This window comes from Eutrema salsugineum, unplaced genomic scaffold, assembly GCF_000478725.1.
Source record: "Eutrema salsugineum unplaced genomic scaffold, Eutsalg1_0 scaffold_13, whole genome shotgun sequence".
Lineage (NCBI taxonomy): Eukaryota > Viridiplantae > Streptophyta > Magnoliopsida > Brassicales > Brassicaceae > Eutrema > Eutrema salsugineum.
In genome coordinates, this window is record NW_006256885.1 from 2,583,187 (window position 1) to 2,602,309 (window position 19,123).

Consider the following 19,123-nt stretch of genomic DNA (forward strand, 5'->3'; position numbering starts at 1 on the left):
TAGGTTTATTAAATCAAATATTGGACCCTTTTATATAATCTAAATAAAATAAATACGTACTCAAAATGGCTGTACATTAAATTTATTAGTAAACTACGGATCCTTGTAGTTGTATATATGGCTAATTAGTAATTACACTGCTCATTACCTTGAGAACCAAGGCAGAAGCCAGCATATCAACATGAATAAACTAAATCGCGATTTCTAGTACCCTTGATGATTAAATTTCCAAATATTAAAATTCATCCCTGTAACAAACCAAAAAGAACTTGAAAAAAAAAATGGTCAATATCCTTTATAAATGAGAATCGACAAGATCTACATTTAGAATTATCCAGCTTATTCGCCTGAGAGACCAAAATTGTGTTTAGAAAGCAATCATCATCTCCTTACGTTTGGGCGAAAAAAATATATAATAATATAAATATCAAATATATATTCTCAACTTTGTCTTTATTTAATTACTCAACATCTATGTCTATATATACCCACCTCTCTCTTAAGTATTTGTGTGTGTTTTGTTCCATATATCTTCTTCTTCTTCTTCTTCTTCTTCTTCTTCTTCTTCTTCCTTGTCTTTCAAAGTTCAAAATTTTTTCATCTTCCAAGACATTTCTTTAAAAGTGAAGTATCACATATAAAATTTGATAATCGATTAATATGGCTGAATTTTGGCTCATGATCGTACCAAGTCTCATCTTCTGCTTGGTTTTGGTAAAAGTGGTGGTTTCAAAGAAGAATAAGAGAAATAAGAAGAGGAACAGTAGATGTAAGCTTCCTCCTGGTTCAATGGGATGGCCTTACTTAGGAGAGACTCTACAACTTTATTCACAAGACCCCAATGTTTTCTTCACTTCCAAGCAAAAGCGGTAAGCTAAAAAACTTGTCATTCAAGTTGTCTTTTGTTGGTTATATATGATCTTAGCTTAAAATGTTTTACCTTTTGATGTGTAGATATGGAGAAATATTCAAAACTCGAATCCTCGGCTATCCTTGCGTGATGCTGGCTAGCCCCGAGGCAGCGAGGTTTGTGTTGGTGACTCACGCTCATCTGTTCAAACCAACGTATCCGAGAAGCAAAGAGAAGCTAATTGGACCCTCTGCCTTATTTTTCCACCAAGGAGATTATCATGTCTATATAAGGAAACTTGTTCAATCCTCTTTATACCCTGAAACCATCCGTAAACTCATCCCAGATATTGAACACATTGCCCTCTCTACGTTACGATCTTGGACCAATATGCGTATTATATCGACATACCAAGAGATGAAGAAGGTATACATATATGTTCATATGTATACAAGAAAAATATACGCACACACGCAAACAATGCAATTCCTTTATTTGCTTTAATTATCTCGTCGATATATATATCCTAATAAGCAAAGTTATATTTTCTCGAGCAGTTCGCTTTTGATGTGGGTATTCTAGCCATATTTGGCCATTTGGAATGTTCTTACAAGGAGATCTTGAAACATAACTACAATATTGTGGACAAAGGCTACAACTCTTTCCCAATGAGTCTCCCATCTTATCACAAAGCTCTCATGGTACGTATAATCTGATCTGTTTAATGAATATGAATCAATTAATCTCGGGACCTTAAGAAACTTTGGCAATCTGACTACAACTTTTTTTGTTTTTTTTTTTAAAAAAGGCGAGGAAGCGGCTTAAGACAATAGTAAGCGAGATCGTACGCGAAAGAAGAGAGAAAAGGGTCTTTGAAATAGACTTTCTTGGTCATCTACTCAACTTCAAGGACGATAAGGGTCGTGTGCTAACCCAAGAACAGATTACGGACAACATCATCGGAGTCCTTTTCGCTGCACAAGACACGACAGCTAGTTGCCTAACTTGGATTCTTAAGTACTTACATGATGATCAGAAGCTTCTAGAAGCTGTTAAGGTTTGATCACATGTATAAAATATTTTTCTCTCTTTTATGTATATATATATATATATAAGTATATATATATTTATAAATGTTTAAGTAAATCTATGTATATTTATGATGGTTGCAGGATGAGCAAATGGCTATATATGAAGAGAACAGTAAAGAAAATAAGCCTATAACATGGGGACAAACGAGGAATATGCCACTAACTCATAGGGTAATAATTAATAATATCAGTTCAAATTTTTTTTAATAATATTAGATTATAGGGTGGATTTATATATATGAATTACCACTGATGTGGGAGCTATGTTATAACGTTATGTGAAATAGGTTATAGTTGAGAGCTTGAGGATGGCAAGCATCATATCCTTCACATTTAGAGAAGCAGTGGTTGATGTTGAATATAAGGGTACTAATTAAATCATTTCACACTACTAGAACTTTCTATCTATTAATGTTTTTCTTTTTTAATTAAAAAATGAGATGTACCAAATTCAAAATGTAGTGGTCCAATCGAATGTAAATCACTAATATTTTTCTGATCCTTGTAACATGCATGTATACAGGATATCTGATACCCAAGGGATGGAAAGTGATGCCTCTCTTTAGGAATATTCATCACAATCCGAAATATTTTTCAAACCCTGATGTTTTCGACCCATCTAGATTCGAGGTAATAATTAATAAACTACATTTTAAAAAATTAGAATATTAATAAAGTATTTATTAGAGAGAGGAATTAACGTGATGGTTGAAACTAATTAAAGGTAAATCCGAAGGCAAATACATTCATGCCCTTTGGAAGTGGAGTGCATGCTTGTCCCGGGAACGAACTCGCCAAGTTACAGATTCTTATCTTTCTGCACCACTTAGTTTCCAATTTCCGGTAAAGTTTTGCTCTTCCGCCTCTCTCCCTATCTACAATAAACAATAAGAACAGTTACAATTAAAATAATCTTGTCAAGAAGTTGAAAGATATAGAGCCAAATAGCAAGAAACTAAATAGGCTTTTATAAGATTAGCTTAGTTCCGATACATGATAAATCTTAGTATAATTGATCATCGTTTAAAATTCTAAAACCATTAAAAAACGTGTCAATATGATCGTACTACTAAAATAAATACTTTGCATAGTGACTCGTATCAACCTTATTAATCACATCACTATCCTAATCAATAACCGATAAAATATTACACATAAACTAAAAAAACATATGCTTCACATGCGATGTACTATGAAGGAACTAATAAATGATATGTTCTTGATATTCAATTGGATTATGCAGATGGGAAGTGGTGGGAGGAGAGAAAGGAATAGAGTACGGTCCATTTCCAATCCCTCAAAATGGTCTTCCCGCTACATTTCGACGGCATTCTCATTAGTTCTTCAACATTTATAGTTTAATATTAATCTTGTCTTAATTAGCCTTAGTTATGCAATAATGAAAATTCGATAAAAATTTGTAAAACCCCTTCTAATTGTTTATGGTAGTCCTTGGGTGGGGTTTAACATATTGCATGCTCTGATAATATGGAGTAAAATGTCTATTCCGGTATTCTAAATTACAGTCGAAACTGGTTAAAAAAAATATTGTGGGGGTAACTAAAACCAAAACCGAAATCAACGAGTGTGACCCACGTGAAGGGAGCAGCACGACCACAAAGCCTGAATGTGAAATTCAAAGAGGTGTGTGTCTATTTTTGAGTGGACTGCGAAAATGACATGGCTACGATAAAACAGAGCATCTTCTAACTTTCATGAGGCCATGCCACGTGTCGTTAAGCGAATTGGCCACCTATAAAGAGAAGTTTTCATTTTAATAAAAAATTATAAAAAGAACAAAAAAATGGGGTCCGTTTTCATCATATCTTGGAGGAATGGTCCTCCCAACATATTATTGACAATGGCCTTTGCATTCCTTTATTTTCAGGCCCTCTCCTCCAAATTATTGCCGAAAATTTCTGTATTTCTCTCTTAAAATCGTTAATTTCGGTCTACCATATTATTTAACTGACGATGTTAATAGCTATTATGGCAACACAACATTTTCTTATTCAACTTATTTCATATAACGGTTTTCAGATAACCTAATTAAGAGTAGTTATAACTTGCAACTCACGTGGAACACCATTAAACTCGTTATAGAATATGGAGTAATAGCAAGACAACGTTTAAATTTGGATGAATACGTTAACAAAAAAATAATTGGATGAATTGAGATAACAATATAGCTAGTAGGACTACCAATATTATAAATTAAAGTTATTCAGAATTATAATTCTTATTTTAAAATCTATAAATCACATCACTTACAAACCACACGTCAAAATTGTTTAGGTGATGAGCTAACGATCTTACTATAAGCTAGACTTATAATTCTTGTTTTTGTAACTGGTACTGTCATTTTGTTGGTTGGTCGAAATATTTAACTGGTACTGTCTAAATATATACCCCCTTCTCCTCGATTTAAGCTATTGAACATTTGTTATCTAATTTCATGTGTTAAAATAAAACCATACAAATCAAATAAACAGTTTTTTTTTTGTTTTGTCGTCCAATAAACAGTTGTTTAACTTATCTTTAGTTACCGATGGTTTCTGTCTATTAGTCTATATGTTAAATAATTTTTCGACTTAACAAATATAAAACATTTAGCAGTTCTTTTTAATCAAAATCATTTGAAATTGCAAACGCAAATACAAAAGATATATTTGAAAGAAAAACAATGCGTTTGCGTTTTGTGTTCGTTGTATTTTTATATAGTAAATAACAAATTTAACTACGTAAAGATAACACTAATGTAAACCACAAAATATATCTATTGAAAACAATAGACCCTAATCAGGGTTTATTATCCTAACTTGAACAGTTAGTGAAATATATAATCTTATAGCAACATAGACTAGAAATAGCGATAAACTCTGCGACACCTTTTCCCCGGAGAACTTGTACCAAATATATAGATGATATTTGAAAACTCTTCTTAGTTCCAAAATAAAGCCTTACAAGGAATAATCATCAAAGGAAGTGACCATCAAAACTCACAAGTGATCATCATCACTTAAATTGGAACCACAAGGTTTATAAAAAAAAAAAAGTAGTATCAACATTGATCATATAAAGGAGGGCTCCTTTATCTATTTATTTATTATTAGTTACGATTAATAAATAATAATATATAATATTTGGGGTGTATATTAACATGGGAGTGTTGAGTGTTGTACCAATGAAAATGTAAAGTTAGGGGGGACCTAATTTACGAACTGAATTCCTTTTCGGGTTTTAGTCTATTTTATAGCCATATTTGTTTGGTGCTTCTACTCATGCAACCAAACATTGCCATTTTCAATTATTCCTATTTTATTTACTTTCAATTTGCTTTTGAAAAGAAATGAATAATTTTTATTTCTTGTAGTAGTTTATACATTTCGTTCTTTTGTTTTTTTTTGTGCCGGAAATTTAAATAGTTGTTGTCCCTTTGAATGTGTGGTAGGTAAATTTTTAATTCACTTATAGAATATTATATGCATGCATGTATAATGTAAGGAAAGTGACAACTAATATTTTGCTAGCCATATATTGATTTCTACTTTCGGATAAGTAATAACAAATAAGAATAACTAAACTTAAAAAAAAAACTAAAAACAATGGCAAAACAGTTCCTTGCAAGTTATAAATGTGATATTTTTATCGACTTATATATTAATTATTTATTACAAGAAAATTGTTTTTTTTAACAGCATCGTAACGTTGACATGTACGTATAAATCCGGATGTTTTGATGTAAAAACCGATCAACGTGAACGCAATTTAAAAGTAAACTAGGTACTCAGGGCCGGATCTGAGAATTTGGGGGCTAGAAACAATTTAAGAACAAATATTTTTTTTTGTGATTTAGGGGCTTAAAAATTCGTAAATAATTAAAGAAAAATTTTAGGGGCTGTAGGCGGATGTTTCATCAGGCTGTCTCCAGATCCGGCCCTGTAGATGCTTTCGGACGATTTGGTGTTTAAGCTTGGTTGAGTGACTCGAGTCATGAGTAATTATGCAAAGTGAAGTTACGAGAAACGTATTGTTCTGATATTTGGTGCTAACTGCTAACTATTCAGGTATATGGTGTTAAAGTAAAAAAAAAAAAAAAGATTCGTCTTTAATGAAAAAATAAAATAAAACTAAAGTATTAAGATTGGTTAGGCCTCTCAGATGGGTTCATGGGCTTACATATTTACATATTATATCTGTATGAATGGGCGGATCAAAATATAATTGATTCATTATTCATTGGGCTTTAGCCTAACTCCATAAGCACACTTTATATTTGGTCCTGGAATACGAGTAAGAAGAGAGATTATGACTTTCTTTTTGTTTTTGTTTTTGGTCAATGTGATTAAGGATGACTAGATGAATTTGAGTTCATATGTAAACGTCACTAGATTATTAATACATGGACGAGTTGGCAGAAAGAAAAGTCTATGGTTAGAAATATACAAATATCTAAACATTATTAATAATGAGATAACAAGTCTTTTTTTTTCTTCTTCTACTCTTTTTTTGTTGTCACAAACAAGTCAAACTTACGAAAAAAAGTTTGGCCAGTTTTTTATTTTTTCCCATTCAAAGAAAGTGTCCAAGTGTTGAAAGCATGAGTTTCTAAATGCCGTGGATGGATGATCATCATAAAAACTAGAAGAATACTAGAAATATCGACTAGTATTTAGTAGAAATTTTATCATGCATATTATATGACTGATACGTCAGGTAGATACATGCTTTTAAATCTAAACATGACATCTAATTTCAGGTATAAATATATGGTAATTTGATTTGAGATATTTGGATACAAATGGCTATATTTCCTTTTTTCGGAGTAAATGTCACGCATAAATTAACGTCAAAATAGTTTCATTGAAAACTAGACGAATGGGACAAAAAAAATCGCTGTCAATGTCTTTAGGTTAGGAGGAAAAATTGTGAGATGAGAACTAGAGCAATAGACAACGAGAAAAACCATACCACTTGCACTGTTAAAAAAATGCTAAATTATCAAAATCAGAAGTGGAAGCTAAAGTGGACATGATTATTGCTCACACTTGATCATCATCATGCGGCTGCTTTGGTTTAAAGCTAATCTAACCTTCTAAAGCATCCTTATCGTGAACTCCAAGTGTTATCATGGTACTTAATCACCATTTTTTTTAATGCACTTAATTACCCTTTTTATGTTTGGACTAATGAACTAAATCAAATTTTAATGTTAGAAAAAAAAAAAGCCCTAATCATGTACTGTATTTCTCAAGTGTGAACTGTCACATCCCTTATTAAGCAGGTATGAACATTTATTGAAACTTTAACAAAAATGAATATTTTTTGGAATATGTAATGGTTAGTAAGAAAACGGAAATCATCTATCGTCACGAATCGCGCGTGTTTCAAAAAAAAAAGAAGACTTCAAATATTTTAGAAGATAAATTAAATTAATATTATGTATAGTTATGGGGACCCTATAGTTATGAGTTATGACTTGTTCTATTGATAAATAATAACTAAAAAAAGAGATGAAGAATTAATAATAATAAAAAAAAAAAGAAGAAGGTCGCGAGATCCCAATTCCCCAAGCTTTGCAATTTCCAAACTTTCGCTCAGTTTCAGGGAACCCGGAGAATCTCTTCCGTGACCGGAATTTTCTGATCGATTTTCTCCTTCCGATTCCGCAATTCCGGCGACTTTCCGGCGGCTTTCCGGCGGAGTGGTGTTCTTTGATCTACGGGAAGATTGATTCTTCTGTTTGGATGATTTCTCTGTGAAACAACACGAGGTCTCTTCTTCGGCGGAATTTTTTCTTATATTTTTTTCCTTTGGAGTCCTCGACAATGGAATCGGTATCGTCACGCGGCGGAGACGCCGGCGTAAGGAATCTTGAACCGTCGATTGCGGCATGGCATTTCCAGATTGCTGTCTATTTCGCCTTCGGATTCTTCTTTTTGAGGCTCTTCCTCGATAGATTCGTCTTTCAAGTAAGTAAGAATCTCCGTTTTTGTTTTTTTTTTCTTGTTTTGTTCTCTTTCTCTTGAATGCAAAAGCTTTTATTATCTTCTATATATGTGATGATGATGTATGCGTGTTGACAGTTGAAATTCCTTGACTCCGAATATATAAGCAGAATTCTAATGGACAACATGCCCTTTTTATATGTTTTCTTGGTCACTTGAATACAAACTTGGATATATATATATATATATATAAAGAACGATATTCATAAACAATGAGCACATTTGGTTGGTTGAAACATGCGTCTTCAAGAACTAGGAGATTGACTTGATTTAAGGTCCCATTGTTTTGGTCTTTTCAATCTGTTTTTTGCAGAGGATAGCTGTCTGGCTTTTGAGTACTGGTTCTTCCCCAATCAAAATGAATGATGCTACTCGGGGAAAAATCGTCAAATGCAAAGAGTCCTTGTGGAAGTTGCTGTACTATGCTGGTTGTGACATATTCGTTCTCAAAGTCGTTTTTCACGAGCCATGGGCCAGAGATATAAAACTCTACTTTGATGGTTGGCCAAATCAAGAGTTGAAGTGAGTTAATCAATTCCACATTTCATTTTTTCTTCTTACTCATTTTGCTATTTGCTTTGAATTTCTTGGTTTAGAATTCGTCACTGGTTATGGCATTCATGACTTTCGACATGCTGGATTAGACGTTTAATTCATGGCAGAGTTCCTTGGACATGCTATACGTTATATGATGGAAAAGCGAATAACCTAATTTATACGTTTATTTTGCAGGCTTCCAATAAAGCTTTATTATATGTGCCAGTGCGGGTTCTATGTGTATGGTGTTGCTGCGTTGCTTGCATGGGAAACCAGAAGAAAGGATTTTGCTGTTATGATGTCTCACCATGTGATTACGATCATCCTGATAGGCTACTCGTACGTAACGAGGTAATTTGACCTTGATTCATCTATTTGCATATGGATACTAATCTGAAATAGCTCAAAATATATGCTTTAGTAGAACCTTGATTTTGAACTGATTTGCTAAGCTACAAGTCCATTGATGATAAATTCAAATTCTTTACCGAGAGTTGTTATGTGTGACAAGGTTGGACTTTTGACTGGGAGATTAAATATATAGTGAATTATAGAGCAAGCAATCAATAGCTTACTAAAAAAGGCTATAGGGAAACTGATTTTGTTTGTTTCTTCTGCAGTTTTTTCCGTATTGGAGCAATCATCCTAGCCCTTCATGATGCAAGTGACGTGTTTATGGAAACTGCTAAAATTTTCAAGTATTCTGAAAAAGAATTTGGAGCAAGTGTGTGTTTTGCACTTTTTGCTCTCTCTTGGCTATTGCTACGGTTGATTTACTTCCCATTTTGGATCATCAGGGCCACGAGGTTCACAAAACTTTATTTTAACTCTTATTAGGTATAATATTATTACTCGTTGTTAATGCTTTATCTGACGATCACACTCTTTTTTGTTTTTGGGGTTAAAGCATTGAACTCCTGGATTATTTGGATATGACGTCAGCTGAAGGCACGATCATGTACTATTCCTTCAACACAATGTTACTGATGCTTCTTGTTTTCCACATATATTGGTGGTATCTCATTTGCGCCATGATCGTAAGACTACTTAAAAACAGAGGAAAAGTGGGAGAGGACATAAGATCCGGTAAGGCTTTTTTTTTAACTCGGTTTTGATTCTTTTGAATAGAACTGTTGTTGTATGTTATGTTATTGTAATTTATTTTCGTTTTTTCTTGGCAATGGCAGATTCAGAGGATGAAGATTAGGCTTGCAAGCATGACAGATACGGGAACATGTTTCCACTTCTCCAACCAAACCCTTTAGCTGGCTGAAGAATTTGTTCTCAGCTTCATTACCTTACTGATTAGAGTTGGAGGTTAAAAAAAAAGGAAGAAAGGTTATACTTTTCATTTTTTTTTTTCAGTTTTGTATTGGTCGAGTCCATTTCGACATTAGACTGCATATTCTATTTGACAAATACAAGAAAGAAAACAGACACTCGGGTTTCATGTGTTGTTATGTGCTGTATAAAACAATGTGGAATTCTCTCTGTAAATGCAATTCATCTTTGTATTGGTTTTCTATGATAGCCGTTTTTTTATGGAGCTTATTGTAGAAATGATATGTTTTGTGGGTTACGTAGAGTCATTCTTGGGAAAGCCGTATTTGCACGTCTCATTGAGGTTTTGAGTACAACCTTATCTATACATCAAGCGACCACACAACAATTGATCCATCTCCTGTAGTTGCAAAGCACTATAAATGTGACCCTGTAGAAAATTGACGTCCTTGAGACCATTCCAAGATGGGCATTATACCTTTTCTGTGCCTCAATGTCCCATTGACACAGCCTATTGTCATTGTGATCTAAAAAATGTAGATTCTGATGGATCTAGCTGCGACCCTTGCATCATTTGCTATGTCTCAATGTGATTTCAGTCCCGTCTTTCTCCGATTTCCATTATGTTCCTTCTATATATCGACCTGGTTAACATCACTTGAGTATTGTTTTCTTTGTTTAGCCGTAAACATCAGCATCATATTTGTGTCTGCCCTAAAAAAAAAAAAAAGCCTCTTTGGTGCCGAGCCGTGATCACGTTATAATATAAGAAACATAGGCCTAGGATCTCAATTTTTTTTAGAAAAACTTAGGAACCTTTTCTTTGCAAAATTTTTATATACATATTTTCTTTTATTTTTTAATTTATTTTTATTAGGCTCAATATTATTGCTTAACGTCTATTCAATTGAAAATAAGAATAAAGAGAATCTTCTTGAAGTCTTGAAGATAATTGAAAGAAATAATAGTAAATATAACAAAATAAAACATTATAATACTAGAATAAACAGTTTCTTAAATTTATTCTTGTTGTAGTTTTTCTTTTTTTAACATTCACCAAATTCATTAATTTTGATATTTGTATTTCTTGTCTTTTGCTTGATTTTATTTCATTTTTAATCATTTCTATTAAGATTTTGTCCTAAATTACAAGCACAAATATTATAAAATTATGTTTAAACTTGTAGGTACCACCTAACAACATAAGAAACTAAAAATTTTTAAGTTTTTAAAAAGTTATTGTTTGTAATTTTTAATTTATTTTGTTAAATAAAATTATTAGTTTTAAAGACACATTTTTGTTTCTTTATATCTACTGTAATGGACATTTATATATTTGGAATATTTTATTTTTATTGATATGTTTTTAATATTTTGCATAATTTGTGCAATCTAACAAATTTTCATCACTAGAACTTGGAGGTATGCTACGAATACTAAAATAGTTTTTTTTTTAATATGATGCACAATCTCACCATCGTCCAAAGACTTGGAGGTCTGGGTACGAATATTAAAGGCAGGAAAGTTTGGAATCAACTACAGGAGAAGTTTCCCAATGCACACTCAATCAAGTAAATGGAAGGTTGTTTAGGGAGACTAGGGCTTATCTTTTGGCTTATGTTCCTACTTCTGAGCATCCACTTCTGCCAAACAGCCTCCTTCTACTTCCGCCGAGTAGCCTACTTCCACTTCCGTCGAGTAGCCTGAGCAGCTTGAACAACATTCCATTTAAGGGTATTATCACAAAAGCTTTTCACTGTTACGTTTAAAAAAATCTAAAATATTTCGTGAGACTTATTATATTTTAAAACAACTTAATCTTGGTTTTCTTTTGAGTGTAAAATTTAATGTGAAGGTATTCCTGTTAATGCTTATTTTACTATTTTTCTTAATGATTTACTATCGTCCAAGTTTAAATTTGGCATAATGTATGTTGATCAGAATTTAGGGTTTGAACTACGGAACACCAAACGATGCTTTTTTTTTTTTTTATGAGGGCAGAGACAAATATGATGCTGAAGTCTACCGCTAAACAAAAAAAAACAATACTCAAGTGATGTTAACCAGGTCGATATATAGGAGCAGAATGGAAATCAGAGAAAGACGGGACTGAAATCACAATTAATGAGACATAGCAAATGATGCAAGGGTCGCAATGGTCGTAATCAGATCACAATTATAGAAGATGCACGAAACTCATATATCTTTTGATGATATTTTCTTAAAGTATACTACATTTTTTTCTCTCTCTAAGAGATTTCGAAAGGAGAGTCAAAAACATTATAGTATGAAAAACAAAGACATACACTGACCAAAAATAAAAGACATACACTGACCAAAAATAAAAGACATACAAAAAAACAAAGAAAACCAGGAAAAGACGTCGTCTTAGATCACATTCCCATCAGATTGTCAACTGCGTACAGCCAAGGACCGTTCCACGACACTTGGTCATCGAAGCGACCTTCTTCCATGCCAAACGGTCACTCCCAACCGTCAAAACGTCGACGTCCGACAACGGCTTGATGTCCCAATTGAGCCTATCAGGTCCAATCACTCCTCCCACGAGCAAAACCTCGTCACTCAAACTCGTCATCGCCATCCCAATCCTCCGCTTAAACTCTGACGCCGACGCAACCATCTTCCACGTGTCATCTTCTTCTAGCTTCAACACCAGTCCATGGCTCATGACATAAGGCACGTCCTCAACAACAGCCATTGGACCTTGAGGCCAACCATACTCTTTCACAGCCCAACCGAGTTTAACGCTCTCAAGAACTTGCACCGTCGATAACCCTTTGTGCAAAACGTGAACTTTGCCTTTGACCACTAAACCCGAGCAAGCCGAGTTATGAGTCCTGTGCAGATCCGGGATCGAAGTCCAGACGTCTTTCTCGGGATCATACATCTCCGCTCCAGATATCGATTTCCGGCAAGTCGTGAATCCACCAGCAACTACAATCTTCCCGTCGAGAACACAGCAAGCGAACATAGCACGAGGCACGAGCATCGGTGCTCGCGGATTCCACCGTCTCTGCACAAAGTCGTAAGACCAGACCTCGTCCGTTGCAAAGGTACCATCGTGATCTCCGGTTAGAGGATCGACGGCGTCGCTGCCTCCACCTAAGACGAAGAGCTTCCCGGAGGTAGTTACGGCTCCGAAATGGGCTAGGTGACGGATTCTTGATGGAAGGAGAGGGAGAGTTAGCCAGCGATCGCAGTTTGGACTGTAGACTTGCCATATGTTCTCAGGATCAAACGCACACACGCAGAGAAGGTTTTCTGATGATCCAACTTCTTTACGGACTTTGAAAAGCTCTTCGCTGCGTATCGCTGCTCGCCATGAACGAGATACGAGCTCTACGTTCGGATGAAGGTCTAATGGAACGTGCGCGAGGCATCTCATAGCAACTGCGTCTGGGATTCCTTCGAGCAGCCCAGACATTTGTGGTTGCTGCGAATCTGATAACACATTGATGATGATCAGATTACGAAAATTGCAAAGAACACAAAACAAAAATATACAAGAATCGGAATTGAATTCTTGAATCTGAATGCCAAAATTGAAAGAATCGACAACGGATTTTGACCTGTAAACTGAGATTTGGGGATCGATTGTGTGGAAACGGTGATGTGAAGTAACGTTTTTCCAAAGGAAGAAATCGTGAAGACCTAGAGGTTGTGTGTAACGAATCTCTGCCAAATAGGCGAACCGATAAAGAATCTGATCGGTTTCTCCTCCGATTCCGTCAATCACTACCAATTCGGAGATTTTCCGGCGTTGTGGTGTTCTTGTTCTACGGGAAGATTGATTCTTGTGTTTGGATGATTTCTCAGTGAAAGAGGTTTCTTCGGCGGATTTTGAGTCCTCGACAATGGAATCGGTATCTGGCGTCAGGAATCTAATACGATCAAGACCTCAAATAGTGGGCCTGGTATGGGCCGGGCTCGTAATTACTTACTTAAGTTTAAGCCTCTTTTGCAATCGTCTTTTTTCTTCAGCTCAGTTGAGTCATCATCTCCTCTGCTCGTAGACAGCGTTGTGGACGATTCCCAGTTTCCACGATTTGAAGTCAGATTCTTCATCGTTGTCAGGTTAGTTTCCTTTTTTTTCAGGGTTTCTTTTGAATTCACGGTTTAGTTTCAGTTCTATCAATTTTTTAGGTGATTTCTATAAATTTCAGTTTCACAGACAGAGTAGAGTATTATATAACTTAAAAAAACTCGACCAAAAGAAAAATATGGTATGAGTTATGTGAAGCCCTTAAGGTTTGAGTTACCCAGAAATCAAAATTTTCTCAAACTCGGTCATTGTCGTGTCTCCATCTTTGGGTCCTTCTTTGTTTTGTTTTCAGAATTTTCTGCTTCCTAAGTTATCATTGCTGCATCTGTATGATACTTATGCTCTCTCACTTGATTGAGTTTTTTTTCGTCATTGTAGCATTAAGGAGTGTATTTGAAATGGCTGGGGGATCAAAGAGCTCTAAAAAAGCAAGACTTTATGACACTGAATCAGAACACATAAGCGACCAAGAACACCTTTTGGTGGAAGGCGAGAATGAAGATTATGAGTTACCTGATGGAATAGAGGATGATGAAGAAGGAGATATCATGGAAGATGATGAGGTAGAGAGTGAGAAAGACGACAAGGGAGATAGTGAGGAAGATAACAATGAAAATGAGGATGGAGAAAGCGATGCATTTGATGATGGAGATGAGGAAGAAAGTGAGAGTGGCGATAATGACAATAAAGATGCTGAGGTCGAAGAGCTTGAGAAACAATACTTGGAGCTGCGATCACAAGAAGAGGATATATAGAAGAACTTAAAGCGTGATAAGTGTGAGGATGAAGCTAAAGGTCAAGCGTTGAAGAACCAGAAGGCTCTTTGGCATAAGACGCTGGAGTTCAGATTTTTACTTCAGAAACCATTTAGTAGCTCAAACAGATTGCCACAGGAGTCTATCAAATCGTCTTTTTGCTCGGAAGATGAGAAGGTCTCAACATCATATACAGATCTAATCGTTTCAGCTAACAAGACATTAGATTCCCTCTTGTAGTTGCAAGAGACTTTGCTTGAGAAGAATCCCTCAGTTGATCAACATACTTTGATGCGTTCTTTATCCAATAAATCAGATGCAGAAGATAGCGATGGATGGCAACGAATATCTGACTTGCAGAAAAGAATGTATGTGTTCCGAAACAAGGCTGTGGACAAATGGCAGAGAAGAACACAAGTTACAACTGGTGCAGCTGCTACTAAAGGAAAGCTTCACGCTTTTAACCAGAACGTTAGTGAACAGGTTGCTTCTTACATGAGGGATCCAAGTAGAATGATTAAACATGTGCAACAATCAAGATCTGCTGTTGCTGTTTTCGGAACTGTCCCTGGGGAAACCATGGGACCAAATCAAGAGGTATTGTCTCTAGCCAAGTCAAGAGTATCAAATCATTCTATCAGTCTTAGTGATTATGTTTATGCCGGTTCTCTAACATGTATACTCTTTTGTTCAGGAAAAACAACTTCAAGGAGACCCTGAACTTGTGGAGGATGCTGAATTCTATCAGCAATTGCTAAAGGAGTTCTTTGAGACCATCGTTCCAGCTTCCTCCGTGGCGGCTTTCTACACGATGAAGCAATTTCAGACAAAGAAGAGAAAAGTTGTGGATAGGCGTGCTTCTAAGAGCCGAAAGATTAGGTATAATGTTCATGAGAAGATTGTCAACTTCATGGCTACACGACCAGCGAAGATTCCCTCAAACACTGCGGATTTGCTGATGAATCTGTTCGGTCTCAAGACCAGAAAGGGCCTGTGTGAAGCATAATATTAACAAACCTCAGTTTTGAAACTCAAGAATAGTTCGACTTATTTTTTTTTAATGTGTTGTGTTGTAATACAAGATTCTTAGTGAAAGACTCAGAAGAATTCATTTTCGTCTATCAAACATCGTTTCTTAGTGGAAAAATAGTATTGGTCCAGGCCATTTCGACATACATATTTTCAATACTTAGATTCATTTGTATGTTATACTTAAATTAAATGTTAACATTAGTTGTTCACAAAATGTATATATTTATAATACGTCATGAAGAAGAATTACGAAATCAAGTCATACCCAATTTGATTCAAACTACATACACAATGCTGTTTCAAGGAGTCATATTTTGAGCAAAGCCAAATGTAATTCAACACAAACCTTCACACGACTAAAAGAAATCAATATTGAAGCTACACAAACCAAATTCCAAAACCAACATGGAAAGTATCAGACACAGATGTGTTCATCACAGTCGTCTTCCAGAGAGGCTAATGGAGCTGACTTTCTGAGGAGTGGCAACCACAAGTGGAGCTTCTGGAGATTTGTTACCGGAGAAGGAGAAGTTATCGTGCATGAATCGGCTCTCCACAATTGACTCATCCTTCAACAAGATTTTGTAGCAGTAACAGCTCTTGAGCCCTTGCTGATTCCTATAGCACTCGTGCGCACTGTTCTTCACCCGCTCCAAGTCCCATATTACACTGAATTTCCCCACAGTTGCTACGATGTGCCTCTCTTGCTTCCCGCTCTCCGTTACCTACAAAATAACATTCACAACAAAGACTATAAGATTTGGCTGTATAACAATCAATCAATCATTGAAAACAATAATGTATGAAGTGAAACTTACCCATGAGAAGTGACCTCCGTGAAACTTATTATCATTTCCTGCCAAGTGTGAGTCTAGTGGCGTTAGCTTCAGCAGCCTCGGCGCTGGTATTTTGTTTCCCATCCTTCCGCTAAAACCTGTTTTTGTCCGACCATCTTTGTCTGTGAAAAGGGTGCATATAAGAACCAAGTATGTATCTGTTGTGCCCAATATCCATTTCCCGTCATAAGAAACGTCCACATGTGTAATCGGCGAACCAAGCCCTGGAAAAGCCGTCTTTGCCTGTCTCATTGAGGTCTTTGAGTACAACCTTATCTTTCCATCAAGCGATCCCACAACGATTGACCCATCTCCTGTAGTTGCAAAGCACTGGAAATTTGTTCCTCTAGAAAACTGATGCCCTTGAGTCCATTCCAAGATGGGTGATTCGATGTTCTGCACAATACCTCTCCTGTCCCTCATGTCCCATTGACAAAGCCTGTTGTCATCTAATCCCAAAAACGTAGACTCTGATGGATCTAGCTGCGACCCTTTTGTATCATTTGTTATATCTCTCATTGAGATTTCAGTCCCGTCTTTCTCGAACTTCCATTCCGTAACAATCTTCCCAGACTCTATGTCGAGCTGCTTAACACCACTCGAGTGTGGTTTCCCTTGTTTAGCTGGACTCATCAGCATCATATTAGTCTCTGCCCTCATCAAAAGAGCCTTGTTTGGTGTTGTTTGGCTCGAACCTGGTCCATATTTCGAGTTTCCAGCATCAAATCTCACGCACACACCTTTCGCATGAATCCCACGCTCCAAATTCCTATAGACCTGGACCCCTAAATCATTCACCAAGAATGAATTATCCATTGCTCCTAAAGCCAAACTGTGCACACCACCATTCGCCACCTCTTCAAATTCTTCCGTCAAATCCGTGTTTTTCTTGGCCCGAGTTTCCTCTTCATCCGGTGGACTTTCAGCATCTTCCCACATAGAATCATCAGCAGCCTCTGGATTAGCCCACCCGAGGAAATCTTTACCATAAACTTTGATCCTGTTCTCCTCTGATGCCTTGACCTTATACACATTCTCAAACAGATAGTCCTGGAACCTAGTGACAAACTTCCTATAATCCTCATCCGTCAAAAACTTCAAAGCCCAAACACCATTACTCACAAAATCAACCCTACGCTGGTCTCCAAACATTTTCAGCTGCATATCCGTCGAAACCCTAGCTTTAACCTTAGAACCAACGCCGAGAAACCAGAAGGACTCACCTCTTTCACCTGATTCTTCACCATCATTATAATCATCAATATCCTCTCCGTCCACCGTCGACGTTTTGGCAAACTTGTATGACGTCAGTTTATCTGTGATGACCCATTTAGCTTTAGGCGTGTTTCCACCGATATGGCGGTAAAGCTTCACCGCGTTTTTCACCTTGGGCGCTACTGGTGAGGGATACTTCAACTTCATGGCTCTCAGCTTCTCCTCGATATCGAGAGAAGAGGAATCAGATGGCCCCGAAGAAGAAGAAGAATCAGATGGTCCTGAGAGGTATGAACCAGAAGCAGACGACGATCCTTGCTTTTTCGAGACATCTGCGTCGTCGTACTGATCCTCATCTTCTTCATAGTACTCGGAATCGGAATCCGTGTCCGATTCGGTGATCCGATCTTCCCGACTCTGAGAAGTACCCATGGTTCGATCAGCTACAAGAAGAAGGAAACGGAGAGGTAGCGAAAACTGAACTTTCCTCTTTTGAATTCTCGCAGACGAAATCAGAAAAGATCGTTAGCGAAATTCCTGGTCAGTATCGAAACAAATTTGGAAATTTTCTCAGGATAGAAAATATAGAAATGATCCGATGATTCTCGAGAAAATACAGTATGAGAGAGAGTTGGGAGCGTTTGCAGGGGAGGAAGTTAGGGATTTGGGAGGAGAATTGGGGATTTTATAGGGTACGAGAATCTGTTGGGAAATTCGTTTAGCGTCCATATAACGTTGGGCTTTGCTTCGACCTGACGCAACGCTTTTCGAACGCGTCGGTGACTGCGTTAGCGTTTTAGATGTATAAATATCATCAGATGTACCATATAATTGATAACAAATGGAATTACTCTGTTTGCCGACCTCAAATATACTCTATAATTATATATGACTATATCTTTCCACTTAAATTTTCTTTTAAAGAGTTGTTTATTCTAAAATACCTTCAAATCCATACTTTTCCAACTATCTCTACCTTCTCCGAATATGCATTATGCACAAAATCTATCTAGTGAAAACTAGGATAAATGAAAATAAAAATAAAAATGATCAAAACAAAATTAAGTCAAAATAAAATGTGACGCGCCAGGTAGGGGTCGAACCTACGGCCTTCTGCTTAGGAAACAGACGCTCTATCCACTGAGCTACAGGCGCTTTCTGAGTAAGGTTGCATTGTTTTTAATTTCATTAAAATAAATGTAATTGGTAAACCTTTATGGGAAACTGAACTTTCACTTGTCATAATTCATAAGATTGCACTAAGTTAGTTTAGTCATAATATGACCAAAAAACTAATGGTTTAGTTCCACAAACATATAGTCAATGTGTCCATCTAATGATACCACTTCTTGTTAATGAAATATCAGTTCAATGGATTATTCAAAGGGCATGAGAACCTATATAAACTAAGAATACACACCAACAAAATAAAAAAGAGAGATTGCATGTAGCTTA

The 19,123-nt window shown here is 36.1% G+C and overlaps 5 protein-coding genes and 1 non-coding gene across 6 annotated transcripts; 3 read left to right on the forward strand and 3 right to left on the reverse strand.

Annotated features, from left to right (window-relative positions):
* The first annotated feature begins 511 nt into the window (after positions 1-511).
* On the forward strand, positions 512-3,412 carry LOC18023135 (abscisic acid 8'-hydroxylase 4). Its single transcript, XM_006406455.2, has 9 exons — positions 512-869; positions 955-1,276; positions 1,408-1,551; positions 1,659-1,907; positions 2,023-2,112; positions 2,229-2,307; positions 2,465-2,571; positions 2,666-2,784; positions 3,185-3,412. Exons 1-9 carry the CDS (start codon positions 661-663, stop codon positions 3,279-3,281), a joined length of 1,416 nt encoding a protein of 471 aa, XP_006406518.1. The 5' UTR covers positions 512-660; the 3' UTR covers positions 3,282-3,412.
* Positions 3,413-7,450: 4,038 nt separating this feature from the next.
* LOC18023136 (LAG1 longevity assurance homolog 2) lies at positions 7,451-10,016 on the forward strand. The gene is made up of 6 exons (XM_006406456.2): positions 7,451-7,913; positions 8,263-8,471; positions 8,682-8,837; positions 9,107-9,292; positions 9,394-9,572; positions 9,674-10,016. Exons 1-6 carry the CDS (start codon positions 7,770-7,772, stop codon positions 9,691-9,693), a joined length of 894 nt encoding a protein of 297 aa, XP_006406519.1. The 5' UTR covers positions 7,451-7,769; the 3' UTR covers positions 9,694-10,016.
* A 1,943-nt stretch (positions 10,017-11,959) lies between these two features.
* LOC18023137 (F-box/kelch-repeat protein SKIP30) lies at positions 11,960-13,632 on the reverse strand. Its single transcript, XM_024160015.1, has 2 exons — positions 13,358-13,632; positions 11,960-13,229 (listed from the first exon to the last, which is right to left on the reverse strand). Exon 2 carries the CDS (start codon positions 13,210-13,212, stop codon positions 12,172-12,174), a length of 1,041 nt encoding a protein of 346 aa, XP_024015783.1. The 5' UTR covers positions 13,213-13,229; positions 13,358-13,632; the 3' UTR covers positions 11,960-12,171.
* Positions 13,633-13,784: 152 nt separating this feature from the next.
* Positions 13,785-15,815, forward strand: LOC18023138 (putative uncharacterized protein DDB_G0270496). The gene is given in 3 exon segments (XM_024159128.1): positions 13,785-13,862; positions 14,209-15,182; positions 15,280-15,815. Coding segments are annotated over 2 exon segments (1,266 nt in total). The 5' UTR covers positions 13,785-13,862; positions 14,209-14,228; the 3' UTR covers positions 15,592-15,815.
* A 48-nt stretch (positions 15,816-15,863) lies between these two features.
* Positions 15,864-18,350, reverse strand: LOC18023139 (protein CYPRO4). The gene is made up of 2 exons (XM_006406459.2): positions 16,436-18,350; positions 15,864-16,342 (listed from the first exon to the last, which is right to left on the reverse strand). The coding sequence occupies exons 1-2, from the start codon at positions 18,098-18,100 to the stop codon at positions 16,052-16,054; spliced, it is 1,956 nt and encodes a 651-aa protein (XP_006406522.1). The 5' UTR covers positions 18,101-18,350; the 3' UTR covers positions 15,864-16,051.
* A 400-nt stretch (positions 18,351-18,750) lies between these two features.
* Positions 18,751-18,823, reverse strand: TRNAR-CCU. Its single transcript has one exon. It is a non-coding gene; the product is annotated as a tRNA-Arg (tRNA).
* Between the last annotated feature and the right edge of the window lie 300 nt (positions 18,824-19,123).

What these genes read in the sequence shown, in the direction of transcription:
- LOC18023136 (XM_006406456.2), top strand. Translation starts at nt 7,770, where the DNA reads ATGGAATCGGTATCGTCACGCGGCGGAGACGCCGGCGTAAGGAATCTT. An exon ending in TGGCCAAATCAAGAGTTGAA is followed by an intron (nt 8,472 to 8,681) that starts GTGAGTTAATCA and finishes TTTATTTTGCAG; the next exon opens with GCTTCCAATAAAGCTTTATT. An exon ending in GGCTACTCGTACGTAACGAG is followed by an intron (nt 8,838 to 9,106) that starts GTAATTTGACCT and finishes TTTCTTCTGCAG; the next exon opens with TTTTTTCCGTATTGGAGCAA.
- LOC18023135 (XM_006406455.2), top strand. Translation starts at nt 661, where the DNA reads ATGGCTGAATTTTGGCTCATGATCGTACCAAGTCTCATCTTCTGCTTG. An exon ending in TTCACTTCCAAGCAAAAGCG is followed by an intron (nt 870 to 954) that starts GTAAGCTAAAAA and finishes TTTGATGTGTAG; the next exon opens with ATATGGAGAAATATTCAAAA. An exon ending in AGCTTCTAGAAGCTGTTAAG is followed by an intron (nt 1,908 to 2,022) that starts GTTTGATCACAT and finishes TGATGGTTGCAG; the next exon opens with GATGAGCAAATGGCTATATA.
- LOC18023137 (XM_024160015.1), bottom strand. Translation starts at nt 13,212, where the DNA reads ATGTCTGGGCTGCTCGAAGGAATCCCAGACGCAGTTGCTATGAGATGC.
- LOC18023139 (XM_006406459.2), bottom strand. Translation starts at nt 18,100, where the DNA reads ATGGGTACTTCTCAGAGTCGGGAAGATCGGATCACCGAATCGGACACG. An exon ending in ACGGAGGTCACTTCTCATGG is followed by an intron (nt 16,343 to 16,435) that starts GTAAGTTTCACT and finishes GTTATTTTGTAG; the next exon opens with GTAACGGAGAGCGGGAAGCA.